We start from the raw sequence: 20,402 nt of genomic DNA, 5'->3' as shown, positions 1-20,402 counted from the left end.
GATCCACTTTTTTAGCTCCCACATATGGGAGCTAAACATTTACTATTTATCTTTCTGAGCTTGGCTTATTTCACTTAACATGATGACCTCCAGTTCCATCCATGTTGCTATTTACTATTTGTCTTTCTGTGAGAACATTTACTATTTACTATTTGTGAGAACATTTACTATTTGTCTTTCTGTGCTTGGCTTATTTCACTTAACATGATGACCTCCAGTTCCATCCATATTGCTACAAATGACAGGATTTCATTTTTTTAAATGGCTGAATAGTATTCCATTGTGTATATATACCACATTTTCTTTATCCGTCGATGAGCGCTTAGGTGGATTTCATATTTTAGCTGTTGTGAATAGTGTTGCAATAAACATGGGAGTGCAGGTATCCCTTCACTATATGGATTTCCTTTCTTTTGAATGTATACCCAGTGGTGGAATTGCTGGATCATATTCCTATTTTTAGTTTTTTTTTTTTTTTTGAGACAGAGTCTCACTTTGTTGCTCAAGCTAGAGTGAATGCCGTGGCGTCAGCCTAGCTCACAGCAACCTCAGACTCCTGGGCTTAAGCGATCCTTCTGCCTCAGCCTCCCGAGTAGCTGGGACTACAGGCATGTGCCACCATGCCTGGCTAGTTTTTTTCTATATATATTAGTTGGCCAATTAATTTCTTTCTATCTATAATAGAGACGGGGTCTTGCTCTTGCTCAGGCTGGTTTCAAACTCCTGAGCTTGAGCAATCTGCCCGCCTCAGCCTCCCAGAGTGCTAGGATTACACGCGTGAGCCACCTCGCCCGGCCCTATTTTTAGTTTTTTGAGGAACCTCCATGATGTTTTTCCATGGTGGCTGTACTAATTTACATTCCTACCAAGTGTGCTAGGGTTCCCTTTGTCCACATCCTCACCAGCATTCATTATTTCCTTTTTTTTTTTTTTTTTTTTTTTTTGAGACAGGGTCTCGCTTTGTTGTCCAGGCTAGAGTGAGTGCCATGGCGTCAGCCTAGCTCACAGCAACCTCAAACTCCTGGGCTCGAGTGATCCTTCTGCCTCAGCCTCCCGAGTAGCTGGGATTACAGGCATGCGCCACTATGCCCGGCTAATTTTATATATATATATCAGTTGGCCAATTAATTTCTTTCTATTTATAGTAGAGACGGGGTCTCGCTCTTGCTCAGGCTGGTTTTGAACTCCTGACCTTGAGCAATCCGCCCGCCTCGGCCTCCCAAGAGCTAGGATTACAGGCGTGAGCCACAGCGCCCGGCCCATTATTTCCTTTTTGATAAAAGCCATTCTAACTGGGGTGAGATGTTATCTCCTTGTGGGTTTTTTTTTTCTCTCTCTGTTGCCCTGGCTAGAGTGCCGTGGTGTCATAGCTCACTGCAACTTCCAACTCATGGGCTCCAGTGATCCTTCTGACTCAGCCTCCCGAGTAGCTGGGACTGCAGGTGCATGTCACTACATCGGGCTAATTTTTTCTATTTTTAGAGACAGGGTCTCCCTCTTGCTCAGGGTGGTCTCCAACTCCTGACCTCAAGTGATCCTCCCGCCTCAGTCTCCCAGAGTGCTAGGATTATGGGCATGAGCCACTGCGCCTACCCCTCATTGTGATTTTGATTTGCATTTCTCTGATGATTAGTGATGAGTATTGTTTCATCTATTTGTCACCATTTGTATGTCTTCTTTTGAGAAATGTCTATTGAGATCTTTTGCTCATTTTTAAATCAGATTTTTTGCTATTGAGTTGAGCTCCTTTTTCTAATGTCAGATGGATACTTTGTAAATAAACAAATCCTGATCTTTTAAACTACAGATTGTAACTTCCTCTATGCTCCCTTTGCTGTCTGATCCTTTATGCTTTCTTGCCTTTGGACATAGCACTTACTTTTCTACTATAGGTCCCCAATGCTTTCTGTTACTTAGTTGTCTCCCCTCACAAGGCCTGTATGCTCAAGGCTTATTCCTTTGTATCCCTAAGGCCTGACCCAGTACTTGGAACATAAGTTACTCCCTAGATGATGGAGAGTGGCTTGAAGGCAGAGATGGTATCTTATTTATCTTTTTATATTGTGTTTAGAATAGTGGCTGGCAATTAATTGCACTCAAATGTTTAAAGAATTAGAACAAATACTGGTAAAACAACATCTAATTGCTTTAAATGAATTGAAGCTGCTGGGACAAATTATATCTATGATTCTGGGAGAAAGAATTTAGAGTCACCATTTTTTCTTTTTTAAATACTTTTTACTTTTATTTTTTTTCCTGAAAAAATGCTGACTGATAGAGTCACCACTTTTAAGGAACCATAGAGAAGAAGAAGGCAGTAATTTATTATGTGCCCACCATATGCCAGACATTGTGCTAAGTGTTCTACATACATATTTTTAGATGTGCTAGAAGCTTGGGACTGGCAAATGAATGTGGCTTCTATCCAGATTCTAGTGTGACTGCTTGGGCCAATCCACCTGCTAGCCCTGAAAATAACTCCCTGCAACCACCTCCCCATGTTAGTCTTTCACATTCCCTAGACAATGTGAGCTCAACAAAATAAAGAACAGGTGTAGACTTTTGAAAATGGAATTGACTGTTTAGGAAGAAGTTTTCTACTGTTGGGATGTTCAAACACAAGCTTGGCTGACTTCTTGATTGGGAACTGATGCATTTGATAGATGACTAATCTAGTTCATTTAAGGTTCTTTCTACTGCCAAGAGTTGATGATGGGAGAATACAGTGATGGGTCTAAGATAGAATCAGCAAATTCTTTTTTTTTTTTTTTTTGAGACAGAGTCTCACTTTGTTGCCCAGGCTAGAGTGAGTGCTGTGGCGTCAGCCTAGCTCACAGCAACCTCAAACTCCTGGGCTCAAGCAATCCTCCTGCCTCAGCCTCCCGAGTAGCTGGGACTACAGGCATGTGCCACCATGCCTGGCTAATTTTTTCGGTATATATATTAGTTGGCCAATTAATTTCTTTCTATTTATAGTAGAGACGGGGTCTCACTCTTGCTCAGGCTGGTTTCGAACTCCTGACCTCGAGCAATCCACCTGCCTCAGCCTCCCAGAGTGCTAGGATTACAGGCGTGAGCCACCGCACCCGGCCAGAATCAGCAAACTCTTTCAGATGCAGGGATAGAGGCAGTTTCACACAAGAATGTACAACTTATCGCACTGCAAATAATGCATCCAGAAACCTCCTTTATTGTTCGTTCCATCCCCCCAGATCTTTTGAGGAAAATGATTCTTTTGGGTCATTGTCTCTTCATGGTACTCTCGATGTATGACTCCAGCAGGAAGATGGTTTCATCCACCTGGATCTCACTGGCATCCAACCTGAGTGAAAAAGTGAAAGCATTTGCCCAGACTGAATGTTCATTAGCATATTTAAGCTTAGAAGCTGGGGTGGGTGTCACCATGAAGAATTGCTTAGCTGCCCTTGAGAGCAATGGGTGGAAAGCAGGAGAACCAATAGTTCATGCTTCCATTTACTAAGCATCTTTTATGTGCCAGGCACTGTGCAAACTGCTGAGGATGCAAAATATAGAGCCTCTGTCTTGGGAAAAGTTACAGTCTAACTTGCAACTAGGAGAAAGAATAGCACATATAAAGGAATAGGAATAAAAGGACCTAATGTGTTTTAAAATAGCAAGAAGCTGAAAAGTGGCTGAAGCTTAAAGTGAGTGGTGATTAGGAAGAGGACTTTCCCAACCCATTAAAAGCCATCAAGGAAAAACCCACAGCAAACATCATACTTAATGGTGAAAGACTGAAAGCTTTTCCCCTAAGATCAGGAGGAAGACAAGGATGTCTGCTCTTTAACCTTTTACAGGAGGGTCTAGGTAGGGGAATTAGGCAAGAAAAGGAAATAAAAGGTATGCAGATTGAAAAGGAAGAAGTAAAAAAAAAAAAATCTCTATTCATAGATAACATGATCCTATACAGAGAAAATCTCAAAGAATCCACAAAAAATTACTAGAATGATTTAATAAAGTTGCACAATACAAAATCACAACACAAAAATTGTTTTATACACTAGCAATGAACGATCCAAAACTGAAATAAGAAAACACTAAACTAGCATCAAAAAAATACTTAGAAATTAATTTAAGAACAGAGGTGCAAGACTTATACACTGAGAACCCTAACTGCCACTCCCAAATACTGCTGAAAGAAATTAAAGAAGACCTAAATAAATGGAAGTACCTCCTGTGTTCATGGGTTGGAAGATTTAATATTGTTAAGACTGTAGTATTTCCAAAGATTCAATGCAATCCCTCTTAAGGTGAGTGGTGAGGAGTGAAAGGAAATGAAAATAGAGATAGGCTGTTATGAAACTGTGAAACGCACTGTATGTCACATCAAGGAGTGTTTCCTTATACTATAAATATAAGGAGTCAATATATAACAAAGTAGGAGAGTGATATTATTAATCATTTTAAAAATAACTTTGAGAGCATTGTTGAGAGATGGTTTGGAGGAGGAGGTCATTATGAAGGTCTAGGAGAGAGGTGATGATGGCCTGCATGTGGACCATGATGAAAGTCCAGATGTGAGACACATTACTGAAGTAAAACTAAGCTGGGTGTGTGGCTCATGCCTGCTACTAGAGAGGCTGAGGCAGGAGGATCCCTCGAACCAAGGAGCTCAAGGTCAGCCTGGGCAACAAAGCAAGGCAACAAAATCCATGTTAGCTTCTTCCTCATAGAGGCTACTACATGGCTCTATAAGGACCTAATAGATGCTATTGACAGATTTAATCTATTACAGAATTAAGGCTTGATCCATTATTAAAAAAATTAACAGTACCTGGTCAATAAGAGAGCGTGTATGGTAAAAGAGAAGCAGCTGAGAATGTCTTCAGACTTGCTAGTTCAGAAAAAATAAGTGGATTAAATTCTGTTAAATGAACTGGGGAAGAAGACGAGTTTAGGTTTGTTCATGTTAAGTTGGAGGGGTTGCAGGATATTGAGCTACATTTGTCTGGAAGATATTTTGAAATACAAGTCTGAAGTTTATGGTGCTTACTTGTTGACGTTACGTTTCAGGGTCTCTAGCTGCTGACGTTCAGGGGCTGTGATCATCTCCTCTATTTCTTGTAGCTGTGCCTCCTCTGCCCCTGTAGCCTGCATAGATGCAATAATGGCTTCTACCCTCTGAGACTTTTCTAGTAGACGCCTGTTGGACAAATACAACTGTCAGGCATGTTCCCTAACCTTGGCGATCCTTACCATTTATCTCTGAGGTACAATGCCCTCCTTTTACTATATTCCTGGTCAAAGTGGATAACATCACCTTCTAAGGATGTTACAAACTTCTTTGGAAATATAACTTCTATTCTGAAACTCTTACTGCCTCTTATTTGAAGTTTGGTGCATTTGTACATTTCTCATAAATTTAATCTAAAGAGTTATTTCATCGAAGGTATGTTAGAAAGTGTAGACTGCTGCATGATTTATGCTAATATGATCCAATGATTCAACACAACTAGACTGGTTATCTCTATTGGTTTCTATTTCTATGAGAAATTTCCCTTCAGGCCTTTGACCTTGAAAAATGTAAATAACTGAAAATGCTACTCACTTGCTCTCTTTGGTTTCAAATTGCCTCCTTTCTATCAAGTTGGCTATGCTCTGAGGAAAGAGAAGAATGACAACAAATGCACATAGTTCTAATCAAGTAGCTCAGTTAAAATGGGTAAAGGGGGCATTGTAAAGGGTGAGATTTGTCTGTATGGGAGGGAATGTGGAGAAGGTCCAGACTGGGTTACCTTGTAGCATCTGTGCAACAACATTCGGGCAGCTGACAGGATGTTCACAGTATATAAATAGAAAGTCCTGGATGGAGCATGGTCTGGTGTTTTGGGAATTTCCTATATATCCATAGAAAGAAAAATAAGAGAAATTATACTGTTCTTCAGATCTGGCAAAGTAAACACCCATTCCATCTGGAGCTACTCAGCCCTCTCTTTTACTTATACCTTCCTCTTCCTTAGTCATTCAGTATCTGTGTTTATGTCATAATCAGCCAAATGGAGAGTTTTGCTGCTCTGTTCTTTCCATTTTCTTCCAGGGAAGAAAGAGAAGGCAACTAATCTTTACTGAGCAAGTCTATGTGTCAAGTAGATTGTATTTGATCCTTATGACAAATTATATTATTCTTATTATTACCATCTATCACCATTTTATAGATAGGAAAAATGATGGTAGGTAACTTGCTCAATGTAACTGAGTAAGGCAGAGCCGTGATCTCATTCCAAAATCCATTCCATTTTCTTCTTTGTCTACCTCCATGTCTACTATATGGCTTTGTAAGGACCCAATAGATGTTATTGATAGATTTAATCTATTACAGAATTAAGGCTTGAGAAAAGGACAGAAATGATGGGAAAAAGGGCAGGGTGGCTTTGGGGCGTTGTCTTGGCTGTGCTTCTTTCTTACGAGGCCAATTAAAGACTCATATTATCCTTCAAGTGCTTGCTATGTCTTTGTGAATCATTTTTCTGTCTCAGACTTAGATACAGAGTTTGCTTAGGGGTTCAGGATGTTTGACTCAGAAGTTTTTCTCACTCTAGGTCAGCTTTGTTGGTTGGCAATTATTACACCAGTCATTACCTGGAGTGATATGAAATTTTCTGAGAGCATCTTATATAGCATATCCTTTGCCTCCTTTGCAGGAATCATTGCAAAGTCTTCTACCTGCTTCTGCTCCAGGTGTTTCTTTTGCAAAACTAGTCGGAATATCCTGGCACAGCGAGACCCAAATCTGGAAAGGAACGAAGAAAGCAAATGGCATGACAACACAGAAGATTAACTTTAGCTCCTAGTCACAGACAGTGGTTGTTCTATTTTATGTGTAGAGACAGGACCAGAGAGGAACAGTGATCAAAAAATTCTTTCATAGCTCCACAGATTGGTGATAGTACCCACAGCTGACTCATTTGAGTGCCATAATTCCTGCATTTGTAAGCAAAGGCTTTAGGGAGGTCGGTCGATTTGCATCATTGAGAATAACACAGTAGGTTATTTTAGGGTAAAGAGTAGTAGTAGGTGGGATCTATAGCAGTCCAGTGAAAAATGGGGCAAAGTGTGCCAAGATGTGGCTATATTCATTGCTTACATAATAATCAAATTACTTGTTCAAATGGGGTATAGATAGGAAATGTCTGACCCCAATCCTAATTAAAGTGACCCCCTTACCTCTCCTGTACAACGGACTCCAGAGTGGCTGTGGCTAGGCATGCTAATGCCTTATGGAGGTCTTTATATAGAGAATTAAGGTCACTCAATAATGTTTTGGCCTGGTCAATGTGATCTTAGTTTTATTACTAAGTCTCTGATTTATATTTAAAAATTAAATGCTATTTTGTTTTTCACATTGGTTTCATTTATAGTATATAAGTATTTCAAAACCTTAATAAATGAGGGTTTTTAAGTAAGGGTTTTACTTAACGAAAATTTGGTTAATTAAAAATCCTTTTTACTTCTTTTTTTTTTTTTTGAGACAGAGTCTCACTTTGTTGCCCAGGCTAGAGTGAGTGCCGTGGCGTCAGCCTGGCTCACAGCAACCTCAATCTCCGGGGCTCAGCGATCCTCCTGCCTCAGCTTCCCGAGTGGCTGGGACTACAGGCATGCGCCACCATCCCCGGCTAATTTTTTGTATATATATTTTTAGTTGGTCAATTAATTTATTTCTATATTTGGTAGAGATGGGGTCTCGCTCAGGGTGGTTTTGAACTCCTGACCTTGAGCAATCCGCCCGCCTCGGCCTCCCAAAGTGCTAGGATTACAGGCGTGAGCCACCACGCCCGGCCTCTTTTTACTTCTTTATTATCAGTGTGGTTCATTGAAAATTCATAGACAAATTCATAAAAAAATTATTTAAATTTTCTAACTTATTTAGTATACTAAACATTACCAAATCTTTCTTTCATAAGTCACCATTCTGCTTCAAAGTTCAGGCTGCCTGACTGTAAGGAAATAACTGGTAAGGATACTGATGACATACATTCCGCCACCACTGTCGCCAGACTTTCCAACAAACTCTAGCTATTAAAAAAGAGGGAGAGAGAGAGAGAGTCTGTTAGCTGAATGGAAAGTCCAGTGATTCTGTTTCCAATGGAGTAAATTTGGCCAAGAGTCTGTAGCAGGTAGCCTTCCTATCAGATGACGGTGGAGAAATTGTCTGGGCTGGCTAGGTAGAGAATGTGGCTACTGGAGAATGATACTAGGTATCAGTGGCAGAAATAAAATGTAAACAGAGCAGACTAAATAAAAAACAAAACAAAACAAAAACAGACTTACTGGATCATCTGCCAGCAGAGTGAGATACTGATCCAGAACTTGCTTAGAGATGTTATAGCCAACAGGTAGAGATCTGAAGATCTATGGAGCAAAAAGACATTGCAAATGTTTTTGGGAACTTAGAACTACTGACATTAGTAAAATAAAGGTGTTTTAGTTTTAGATATCACAAGTATAAAAATGTCCAAAATATTCACAGCAGCGTTGTTTATAAAAAACTAGAAAGCTTCAAATGTCCACTAATAAGGAATTGATTAAAATAAAGTACAGCATGGCCATTAAGTAGAATACAAAACAGCTATTTATAAAGAATGAGACAGATCTATACATACTGATATGAAAAGAAATTTTACATGTACTATCATATGAAAAAAAGTTATAGAACACTTGTGGGGGGAGGGGGGAAATGGGCATTTATTGAAACCTTAAAATCTGTACCCCCATAATATGCCTAAATAAAAAAAAAAAAGTTATAGAACAGTCTGTGGAGTCTAGTCCCATTATGGGGTTAAAAAATATATATTCCCACATATATGTTAGAACTACGTATAAAAAAAGGTCTAAGTAAAAACAGAGTCTTGCTCCATTACCCAGGCAGGCAGGCAGGCAAGAGGCATGATCATGGCTCACTGCAACCTGGAACTCCTGGGCTCAAGCCATCCTCCTGCCTCAGCCTCCCGAGTAGCTAGGACTATATAGGTGCAAGCCACCATGCCAGGCTAATTCTTTAATTTTTTGTAGAGATGGGGTCTCACTATGTTACCCAGGCTGGTCTCGAACTCCTGAGAAAAAACTTATATTTAGGAATATAGGAACAATATAGGAACATAGGAACAATATTTAATTTAAATAATTACAGTTATGTGCTGCCTAACAATGTTTCAGTCAATGATGGAGTGCATGTACAATGGTGGTCCTATAAGATTTTAATGGAGCTGAAACACCTTATTGCCTTGTGATGTTGTAGCTATTGTAATATCATAGTGCAGCATCACAGTGCAATGCATTACTCATGTGTTTGTGGTGTAAATAAACCTTCTGTGCTGCCAGTCATATAAAAGTACAGCACATACATGGCTGAGCATGGTGGCTCACGCCTGTAATCCCAGCACATTGGGAGGGCAAGGTGGGAGGATCACTTGAGACCAGGAGTTTGAGGCCAGCTTGGGAAATATAGCAAGACCCTGTCTCTACAAAATAATAAGAAAAGTTAGCCGGGCATGGTGGTATACACCTGTAGTCCCAGCTACTCAGGAGGCTGACGCAGGAGAATCACTTGAGCCCAGGAGTTTGAGACTGCAGGGAGCTATGATCAGGCTGCTCATTCCAGCTTGGGCAACAGAGTGAGACCCCGTCTCTAAAACAAACAAACAGACAAACAAAGCTATAACACATTCAATTATATATAATACATAATGACTGATAATGATAATAAATGACAACATTACTGATTTCTATATTTACAATACTATAATTTTTATCAATATTTTAGATTGTACTCCCTGTACTTATTAAAAAAAAAATTAACTGTAGAACAGCCTCAGGCAGGTCTTTTAGGAAGTCTTCCAGAAGAAGGCATTGTTATTATAGGAGATAACAGTATCATGCATGTTATTGCCAATGAAGACCTTCCAGTGAGACAAGATAGTGAAGTGGAAGACAGTGACACTGATGATCCTGACCCTGTGTTGGCCTGGGGTGTAGGCCCCAGTGTATCTTATTTCTTTTTTTTTTTTTTTTTTGAGACAGAGTCTCGCTTTGTTGTCCAGGCTAGAGTGAGTGCCATGGCGTCAGCCTAGCTCACAGCAACCTCAAACTCCTGGGCTCGAGCGATCCTTCTGCCTCAGCCTCCCGAGTAGCTGGGACTACAGGCATGCGCCACCATGCCCGGCTAATTTTTTATATATATATATATCAGTTGGCCAATTAATTTCTTTCTATTTATAGTAGAGACGGGGTCTCGCTCTTGCTCAGGCTGGTTTCGAACTCCTGACCTTGAGCAATCCGCCCGCCTCGGCCTCCCAAGAGCTAGGATTACAGGCGTGAGCCACCGCGCCCGGGCTTATTTCTTAATAAAAAAGTTTAAAAAGTAAAAAAAAGAAAAAAAGAATTTTGTATAGTTGTATAATGTGTTTTGTGATTTTTTTTTTTGAGACACAGTCTCACTCTGTTACCAGGGCTAGAGTGCCGTGGCGTCAGCCTAGCTCACAGCAACCTCAAACTCCTGGGCTCAAGCAATCCTTCTGCCTCGGCCTCCCTAGTAGCAAGGACTACAGGCATGCGCCACCATGCCCAGCTAGTTTTATATATATATTTTTTTTAGTTGTCCAGCTAATTTCTTTCTATATATTTTTTAGTAGAGACAGGGTCTTGTTCTTGCTCAAGCTGGTCTCAAACTCCTGAGCTCAAACAATCCACCCACCTCGGTCTCCCAGAGTGCTAGGATTATAGGCATGAGCCACCACACCTGGCAATGTGTTTGTGTTTTAAGCTAAGTGTTATTATGAAAGAGTCAAAAAGTTAAAAAAAATTAAAAAGTTTATAAAGTAAAAAAGGTACAGAAAGCTAAGTTTAATTTATTATTAAAGAAAGAAAAATATTGTTTAAAATCAGTTTAGTGTAGCCTAAGTGTACAGTGTTTATGAAATCCACAGTAGTGTGCAGTAATGTCTTAGGCCTTAACATTCACTTACCACTCACTCAATGACTCACCCAGAGCAACTTCCAGTTCTGCAAGCTTCATTCCCAACAAGTGCCCTATATAAGTGTACCATTTTTATCTTTCAAACTGTATCTTTACCATACCTTTTCTATGTTTTTAGATACGTTTAGATACACAAATACATACCATTATGTTATAACTGGCTATGGTATTCAGTACGGTAATACGTTGTACAGGTTTGTAGCCTAGAAACCACAGGCTATACTATGTAGCCTAGGTGTGAGGTAGGCTGTACCAACTAGGTTTGTATAAGTATACTCTATGATGTTGTACAATAAAGGAATAACCTAATGATGCATTTCTCAGAATGTATCCCCATTGTTAAACAATGAATGACTGTATAATTATGAAAGTAATAGAAATATAAATAAAATGTATTTGATACAATATTAATATTTAAAAATCAGGTATATTAAAAACAAATTAATAATATAAAAAATTAATATTTGAAGAAAACAGGCCGGGCGTGGTGGCTGACGCCTGTCATCCTAGCACTCTGGGAGGCTGACACTCTCAGAGTCTAAATAGTGGATTTTTAAAACACTTAGGAATAGATTGTACTTGACAGATACTTTGACTAAGAGAATGGTTTAGATTTTTAAAAACTACATTCTAAGAGACCAAATATTTCAGTGCTCACCAACTGAAGACAATCTTTGCCCCATCTCAAACAATAAAAACCTTTTTCTTTTTTTTTTTTGAGACAGAGTCTCGCTTTGTTGCCCAGGCTAGAGTGAGTGCCATGGCGTCAGCCTAGCTCACAGCAACCTCAAACTCCTGGGCTCGAGCGATCCTTCTGCCTCAGCCTCCCGAGTAGCTGGGACTACAGGCATGCGCCACCATGCCCGGCTAATTTTATATATATATATATATCAGTTGGCCAATTAATTTCTTTCTATTTATGGTAGAGACGGGGTCTCGCTCTTGCTCAGGCTGGTTTTGAACTCCTGGCCTTGAGCAATCTGCCCGCCTCAGCCTCCCAGAGGGCTAGGATTACAGGCGTGAGCCACCTCGCCAGGCCACCTTTTTCTTTCAATGCACAGACCTCAACCTAACCCCAGGCTTTATGTATAGTAATTGTTATAATACCCAAGAGTGTGTCAGAAAGCTAGCATAATAACATTAAACTCACCTCATTGGAAGACAATGGCTGGGTGAAAGGGGCACTAGAGGAGGTGGTAATCTCACTCATCCGGAGCATGGTCCGCACGATCTCGCTGCTTGTCTGGGTTTGAAAAGTAAACTTTAATTCAGAAATCACCTTGCTACCCCTGGCTCTGGCTATGTCCCATGACTACCTATATCTGATAAATAAATGAATGTCCCTGAATACCACTGACAGACCCACTTAACCATTACCTGGTCCATCCTGTTGGCAACTGCACTCACAATGGCTTGGTCACGGAAGTGCTGGTGGAATCTGTCAAGATTGGCCTGCCAATAAATCCCATCATCTGGAATGGGCTGAGGAAGAAAAAAGGCTTAGAAAGAAACATTTAGATATAGTGGAGAGTTTTCTAGTGAGGAGCTTGGATTTAACTGTTCACCATTTTTTTCTTATATAGTACCAACTAAATTGGTTGGAGAAAAATCATTCAATCATGTGGATAGTGTCTCAACAAATCCCAACTATAAACAGGTTCTGTAAGCTTATCTCTAGTCTTTCTCTTCATATTTTAACTAGTCCATTACTTGAAAATCTCCCACTGACCCCTCCCTTCTCACTGGAAGCAGATGACCTTGCCTTTGATTTCACAGAGAAAATAGAAGCCATTAAGCCAGAACTCATTGAACTTTGTCCACACATCCCCATCACATTTCTTTGTTTTTTTTTAATTTCTATTTTCACGCACTTTTTATCACAACAGAAAAATGTTCCTTCTATTACTTAAGGTTAATCCCCATACTGGTATCCTAGACCTTACCCTCTCATTCATTCTCAAGGATCCAGATCAATTTTCCCTCCTGTCCTCTAAGATCTTCAGCCTCTCCTTTTTTACTGCCTTCTTCTCATCAGTCTTTACGTGGTCCAAGTCTCTTCTAGTCTAGAAGAATTTTCCTTCAACCTTAAGTCTCCCATCCTCTTCCTTTCTGTCATAGCTGAGCTTCTCGAAGAGTTGGCCATCCCAGCTATATTTCCATCTAGATTTACTCAACCCATTTTCACCACTGTACTGAAATGTCAATTGTTACTGGCATTCCAGTGAAATTTCACCATTGTCCTTGAGGACTTCCCTGTTGCTAAATTCAAAGAATACTTTCCAATTCTGATCTTATTTTACCATTTAGAAGCATATGACATGGTTGGACATTTTATTCCTCCTTAAAACTTTATGTGGCTTCTTGGATTTTATGACACTTCTTTTTTCTTGGTGCTACTTTTAATCTTCCTGGCTACCCTTCCTCAGTTTCCACAGATTCCTTTTTCAAATCCTACCTATAAATACTGGTGTTCCTCAGGGTTCTGTCCATAGCCCTCCTTTCTTTTTATTCTACATGCTATACTAATTTTATCTGCTCTTCAACTATTGATGCCTTTCCAAATCTATTAATTCCAGAACTCTCTATTAAGCTCCAGATGCTAGACCTAACTGACTGTTTGACGCTCTTACCTGTTCCTCCACTCTGTTCTGTTTTTTAAGTTTTCAGGTAACTATACTATAACCAACCCATTTTCTTAAGCTACAGACTTAGGTATTATCCCTAACCCCTTGCTCTCCATCATTTACCATCCCATTACCAAATTCTATCCATTATTTATATTTGTCAGATGTCTACTTTTATTTCTACTGTTATTATCTAATATCAGGCTCTAATCATGGCTTAACTGGATTCTAAACAGCCTCCTAACTGGTTTTCATTTTTTTTTTTTAACGTAGTAGACATATAAAAAGAGTAACTAGGTTTTGTGCTTCTAATCTTGTTGCTTTTGCATTATTCTCCCCATTTCTCATAGAGTAGTGCCTTTCTCTCTTTTTTTTACCCTTTTTGGGTCACAGTTCGCTTGAAGAATCTGTTGAAAGCTATGGAGTGCATTGTGTGGATTTCTCCTAAGAGCAATGGGAAACAATCAAAGGAGTCCAATCAGTGATATATTGTTTTGCTTTGAATTTAGAAAGTCATTTTGGCTGCTAAGTAGGTAAGAATGCAGGTAGGGAGACCATTAAGGAGAGTTGGCAAAGTATTGACAAGAGACAACAGTATCTTGGACTAGGGGGATAGCAGTGGAAAAGATGAGAAATGATTGGACTTGAGTTAACTTTTGAAATTGGGCTGACAGGATTTACTGTGAGATCAGAGGTTCCAAGGATTTTAACCTAAGTAAACTATGGTATTCTAGGTGGTCAGCCTAGGTGGTTGTGTCCTTTAATAAGATGAGGAAATTTATGAGGGAGCAGACATTTGGGAGGGAGAAATCAATTATTTTGTTTTGGCTATACTAATTTTGAGATGCTTATTAGACATTTTTATAGGGATACTGAGAAGGCATTTGAATGCAGTTTAGGTCTATGTATATCTTTTTAGACTCATTTCTCATCACTGGCCCCTATGGGTCCATAGGTTCTAGCCATACTGAACAATTTAAACTTTTTCTGGGCTCTTTTTTGGCATAAGCTGTGTTACCTCTGTTCAATGAATGAAGTTAAGCCTCAGAAGGGAGACAACAATGGACTTCACTCTTCATTGGTCTATACCTGGCCAATATTTAATGAAGTATATAATCTACTTCTTAACTCATGAACATTTAAGCTCTCTTGGGGCTTGTTATCTGGGTGCTCTTTCTGGCCTGCTTCAGGGTGAGGACTCCTAATCAAAAAAGCCCCATTACCTCTTTGTTATCTGCAGTATGTTTTGATCTCTTGGCCTTGGGCTCCCCAGCAGCATCTTCGTCAGATGATCTCCTCCTTTTACCTTTTCCTGCCAAATAAAACAACGGAGCAATTAGGCCATATCTCATATCATGACAGGAAATGGCCAAACATGAGGTATCTCTTCATCCCAAAGATATCTACAGCTGCCTCTAGGTTAGAGTTGCTTAAGAGACTGAGGAACCAGGCCGGGTGTGGTGGCTCACGCCTATAATCCTAGCACTCTGGGAGGCCGAGGAGGGTGGATTGCTCAAGGTCAGGAGTTCGAAACCAGCCCGAGCAACAGCGAGACGCTGTCTCTACTAAAAATAGAAAGAAATTAATTGGTCAACTAAAAATATATAGAAAAACTTAGCCGGGCAAGGTGGTGCGTGCCTGTAGTCCCAGCTACTCGGGAGGCTGAGGCAGAAGGATTGCTTGAGCCCAGGAGTTTCAAGTTGCTGTGAGATAGGCTGATGCCATGATACTCTAGCCAGGGCAACAGAATGAGACTGTCTCAAAAAAAAAAAAAAAAAAAAAAAAAGACTGAGGAAACAGAAGAAGCTCAAGTAAATGATGAAGTCACCTGAAACTCAGCATATTCAAAAGGAAATTCAAAATTTTTCTCCCTCAAACTGGTCCTCCTCCAGTGCTTTCTCTCAGAGCAAATGGTACTGCCTTCCTCTCACATGACATGTACAAGTCAGACACGTAGATGTCATTCCTTTTTTTTTTTTGAGACAAAGAGTCTCGCTTTGTTGCCCAGCTAGAGCGAGGCCCGTGGCGTCAACCTAGCTCACAGCAACCTTAAACTCCTGGGCTCAAGCAATCCTCCTGCCTCAGCCTCCCAAGTAGCTGGGACTACAGGCATGCACCACCATGTCTGGCTAGTTTTTTCTATATATATTAGTTGGTCAATTAATTTCTTTCTATTTATAGTAGAGACGGGGTCTTGCTCTTGCTCAGGCTGGTTTCTAACTCCTGACCTCGAACAATCTGCCCGCCTCGGCCTCCCAGAATGCTAGGATTACAGGCGTGAGCCACCGTGCCCGGCCAGATGTCATTCTTGATACTTATCTTCTTCACTCTTCTATATATAAGTTTTACCAGTCTGTCTACATTTACCTTTGTCTCAACCTCCCATCCTTTCTGTAGACAGAAAATCTTTTAAAAATGTAAATTATATCATGTCACTTCCTGGCTTAAAATCCTTTAGTGGTTTTCCTTTGCTCTTAGGATAAAGAACAAATATTCTATAAGGTCTTGCTTGATCTAGCCCCTGCCTATCTCATATCCAGTACTAACTAGGACCGACCCTGCTTAGCTTCTGAGATCAGACCCCTGCCTGTCTCTCTAACTTTATTTATCTCATGCCTCACTTTCATTTGTTTACCATGCTTTAGCTATACTGACCTTCTTTCACTTCCTCAAATGTTCTATTTTTTTGGTCACTATATACTATTCCCTTTGCCAAAAATGCTTACCCTCTGTTACCTCACGGGTTAGCTTCTATTTCTGTTTCATATCTTGGCTCAGATGCTATTTTCTCAAAGAAACATGTGCCCTAAACCTCCTGATAAATCAGTATCCCATTATATATTTTCATAATATCTCATACTTTTCCTTCATTGTACTTATGAGTTTGTTAATTATATGCCTACATGATTATTTGATTAATGTATATCTCCTATACTAGAGTTAAGCCCCATAAAGGCAGTGACCATGGTTTTTTCATTACTAAATACCACAATGTCTGGCACATAGCAAATAATTTCGTAAATGCTCAACTGATTCATGTATTTAACAATAAAAAAAAGAAGAATCCACAATTAGGGCAAGTCACAGTTCCAAAGGTCAAAATTCCTTACCGATCAAGCTCAGTTTAGGAACCAGGTACATATCCTTTTCATTAATGACAAGTGTGGGGGCAGGTGGTGGTAGCCCAGGGTCTGAACTCTCAGTGGTAGCTACCAAGGGACAGCGCTGTACAAAGTGTGTGTCTGCCAGTCGCACAAATGTGCTTGATACCTCAGCATAGTCCATGGTCTTGCCATCTGTACAACAGAGGAAAAGAGGCAGGTGAGATGGTCTAAAATAGCTGAGGGTCCACTTGTGTGGCTAGCCAATCTATGATTTTGTTAATAGCCATGGATAGAGTACCGACCTTCCATGGTCTCTGTGAGCCGGTCTGCCACCTTCTTAATGACAGCTGACATTGTCAGTTTGCCATTCAACAGGAGCTCCTCAACAATCAGCTCTCCAGTGTCACTGTATAGCGTTTTGGTAGTATAGATATACCGGGGATACCTAAGCATCCGCAACACCCGGCTACACTGGGCTTCATATTCCACCACACCACGTTTGTGCACTTGATAAGTTACCAGGTTATGTTGGATGAGGACACAAAGGGCTTTTTTCACCTAGATAGGACCCAAAAGGAAGAAAGGAAAGATCTGAAGATATAGTTCATTATTGCTGGCAATTTTTTGTCCAATAGCTTACTAAGTATCAGGAGGTAGCTGGATAAGAATCTCTGTGCTTATGTCCTCTCTTCATTGGAGTAGCTAATAATAATCACACACTAATAGAAGAAATAAGGAAGATTCCTTGCTATTATACATATATTCCTCTGATACTTATCTTTCAACATACAATTTACTTTCCTTCTGTCATTCTCATTCCTTAAAGGTAATATTGAGATTAGTAGATTCATTCTAAATAAATGAGATATGGCATAAGAAGAGCAAAGATCTAGCCGGGCGCGGTGGCTCACGCCTGTAATCCTAGCACTCTGGGAGGCTGAGGCGGGCGGATTGCTCAAGGTCAGGAGTTCAAAACCAGCCTGAGCAAGAGCAAGACCCCGTCTCTATTATAAATACAAAGAAATTAATTGGCCAACTGATATATATATATAAAAAATTAGCCGGGCATGGTGGCGCATGCCTGTAGTCCCAGCTACTTGGGAGGCTGAGGCAGAAGGATCGCTCAAGCCCAGGAGTTTGAGGTTGCTGTGAGCTAGGCTGACGCCACGGCACTCACTCTAGCCTGGGCAACAAAGTGAGACTCTGTCTCAAAAAAAAAAAAAAAAAAAAAAAAAAGAAAGAAATTAATTGGCCAACTAATATATACATATAAAAATCAGCCGAGCATGGTGGCTCGTGCCTGTAGTCCCAGCTACTCGGGAGGCTGAGGCAGGAGGATCGCTTGAGCCCAGGAGTTTGACGTTGCTGTGAGCTAGGCTGACGCCACGGCACTCACTCTAGCCTAGGCTAGACTCTGTCTCAAAAAAAAAAAAAAGAAGAGCAAAGATTTCCCTAAGAAGCCATTAATGAACTAGGAACACATTGAGAAGCAGAACCTTGGGGCCTAAGTCCTATCCTCTTTATCCCCAAACAACACTTCTCATCCTAAGGTAGGCTTTGCCATTTTCCATTTTCTGGGGTGGGGAGTAACAATATTCAAAGGTAGGTAAAAGAAATTAATGAAAGAAATGAAGAACAAATTAATGTCATTTATTTAAACATACCTGATCCAGTGATGTTCCTGTGTCATGGGCAATTACTCTCAGGGGCTGGCTGCCAGTTCTGATTAAGTGGACTCCAATTTTTTCTACAATCTCTCCAAAATGCTCTTGTAGCAACAAAGAACATAGCTTAATTTCTGCTTGAGTCATTGTCCTGGGAGTCTCAGAGCTAGGGGGAAAAAAAACAACGACCAAAAATGTATAACAGAAAGTCTTCCTTTTGTGTTGGGAGTAGAGCTGCTGAATGTAAATTCTTGTATTCTGGCTGGGCAAGGTGGCTTATGCCTGTAAACCCCTCACTGTGGAAGGCTGAGGCAGGAGGAGCACTTGAGGCCAGGAGTTGGAAGCTGCTGTGAGCTATAATCACATCACTGTACTACAGCCTGGGTGACAGAGCATGTAAAAAAAAAAAAAATTCATGTGTTATTTCTAGAGGGCAATTGGATAATACATATAAAAAACCTTAAAATCTTGCATTTCACCAGGTATGGTGGCTCATGCCTATAATCCTAGCACTTTAGGAGGCCGAGCTGGGAAGATGGCTTGAGGCTAGGAGTTCAAGACCAGCCCAAGCAAGAGTGAGACCTCATCTCTACAAAAAATAGAAAAATTAGCTAGCTGTGGTGGTGTGTGCCTGTAGTCCCAGCTACTCAGGAGACTGAGGCAGGAGGATCACTTGAACCCAGGAGTTTGAGGTTGCAATGAGCTATGATGATGCCACTGTACTCTAGTCCAGGTGACAGAGCAAGATGTTGTATCAAAAAAAAAAAAACACACAAAAAAACCTTTCATATCTTTGACCCAATAATTTCATTTTGGATATTATATTCCAAGGAAATAATAAAAAGAATCATCAATTTTCTTTATACTACTGATATACTGGAAACAACCTAATGTCTAACAATAAATTATACCATACTCAGACAAAATAATATACCAGCATTTAAAATGGATATGTATTAGCACAGAAAATTATTCATTATGTATTAAATGATAGACACAAACTGCAAAGAGGAGTATAGGCTGAAATTCAATTACAGTAAATAAAAACATGTATGCATTAGGAAATAAGAAGACTGTACATCAAATTTATCTTTAAGGGATTATGTGTGATTCTAATTTTCTTTATAGATTGGGAGTAGATGATTTTGCAGTCTGTCACAGTCTTCAGATTCTACACTTCATTGCTTGGAAAAATTATGGTCTCTGTTCACAGCCCAGTGGGAGTGAACAGGCAGTGTCATTTCCAGCCCATGAAGGAAATGACAATTTATAAAAAAGTTAGGAGGTAAAGGACAGCTTCTCAACAGGCTGTTTCAAATAGGAGATGAAGTTATGTTGTTTGCAGGAAAATATTTAACTCTGAAATTTCTATTCTTTGACAAAGTAGACACAATCGGAAACAGACATAGCTGATTATACGATTACTTCCTTATCACAAGCTACAAAACATTGTTCATTTATTTCTCTCAATTCCTTAGAAGCCAAGTCTTGGCCCCCCAGCCTCAGTATCACAAGATAGACCTACTTTACCCAACTACGTGTCTTTGCAGAAGCATCTCCAGACCCTTATTGGCTCCTAGCTCGTCATTCCCTTCACGCAGGTTCCCGTCCCCAAATTGGTCTCTCCTGGTCCACAGTCAGGGAAGCCTCTCTCAGACAGCATTTTACACTAACCTCAGGGTCAGTACAATCCAGAAGCTCCAAGCCTAACTCCCTCGAGCTCTCCACGACGTCTTCCCGTGGCTCCTGCTAGCCGCCGGAGCAGAGGGGGAGCCCGCGGCCCTTTTTCGGAAGAGGACGGCCAACCAGCAGGACGCGGAAAAGGAAAAACGCGTGCCGCTCTACCCCAGAGTTTCGCTGGCTTCCGGGGACGCTCTTTCTTTCTTCTCGCTAGAAAGTTGGAGGACTGGCGAGGGGCTGTTTGGGGAGCCGGCGGGCGGGCCGCGGCAGGCGTATTCTCCTTTTTGCGCCTCTCTGGTGCTGGGGGGCGGGCCGCGGGGTTGCAGTCCGCGCCGCC

General features: G+C 40.6%; 1 protein-coding gene across 1 annotated transcript; it reads right to left on the bottom strand.

The window, feature by feature from the left end:
• Window positions 1-3,167: 3,167 nt before the first annotated feature.
• On the bottom strand, window positions 3,168-20,208 carry POLR3C (RNA polymerase III subunit C). Its single transcript, XM_012761919.3, has 15 exons — window positions 20,060-20,208; window positions 18,386-18,551; window positions 17,024-17,279; window positions 16,728-16,913; window positions 14,841-14,929; window positions 12,371-12,475; window positions 12,144-12,236; window positions 8,290-8,370; window positions 7,983-8,034; window positions 7,186-7,246; window positions 6,601-6,751; window positions 5,757-5,858; window positions 5,570-5,619; window positions 5,015-5,164; window positions 3,168-3,322 (listed from the first exon to the last, which is right to left on the bottom strand). Exons 2-15 carry the CDS (start codon window positions 18,530-18,532, stop codon window positions 3,241-3,243), a joined length of 1,605 nt encoding a protein of 534 aa, XP_012617373.2. The 5' UTR covers window positions 18,533-18,551; window positions 20,060-20,208; the 3' UTR covers window positions 3,168-3,240.
• Window positions 20,209-20,402: the final 194 nt, after the last annotated feature.

Source organism: Microcebus murinus, chromosome 2, assembly GCF_040939455.1.
Source record: "Microcebus murinus isolate Inina chromosome 2, M.murinus_Inina_mat1.0, whole genome shotgun sequence".
NCBI classification, from domain to species: domain Eukaryota; kingdom Metazoa; phylum Chordata; class Mammalia; order Primates; family Cheirogaleidae; genus Microcebus; species Microcebus murinus.
This window is presented reverse-complemented; position numbering and strand designations above follow the sequence as displayed.

Excerpts from the sequence above, each read along its gene's own strand:
- POLR3C (XM_012761919.3), bottom strand. The coding sequence starts at position 18,532 with ATGACTCAAGCAGAAATTAAGCTATGTTCTTTGTTGCTACAAGAGCAT. Across the intron at positions 16,914-17,023 it reads GCTCACAGAGACCATGGAAG|ATGGCAAGACCATGGACTAT; the intron begins GTCGGTACTCTA and ends TCTGTTGTACAG. Across the intron at positions 5,859-6,600 it reads AAAATTTCATATCACTCCAG|GAAATTCCCAAAACACCAGA; the intron begins GTAATGACTGGT and ends ATGGATATATAG.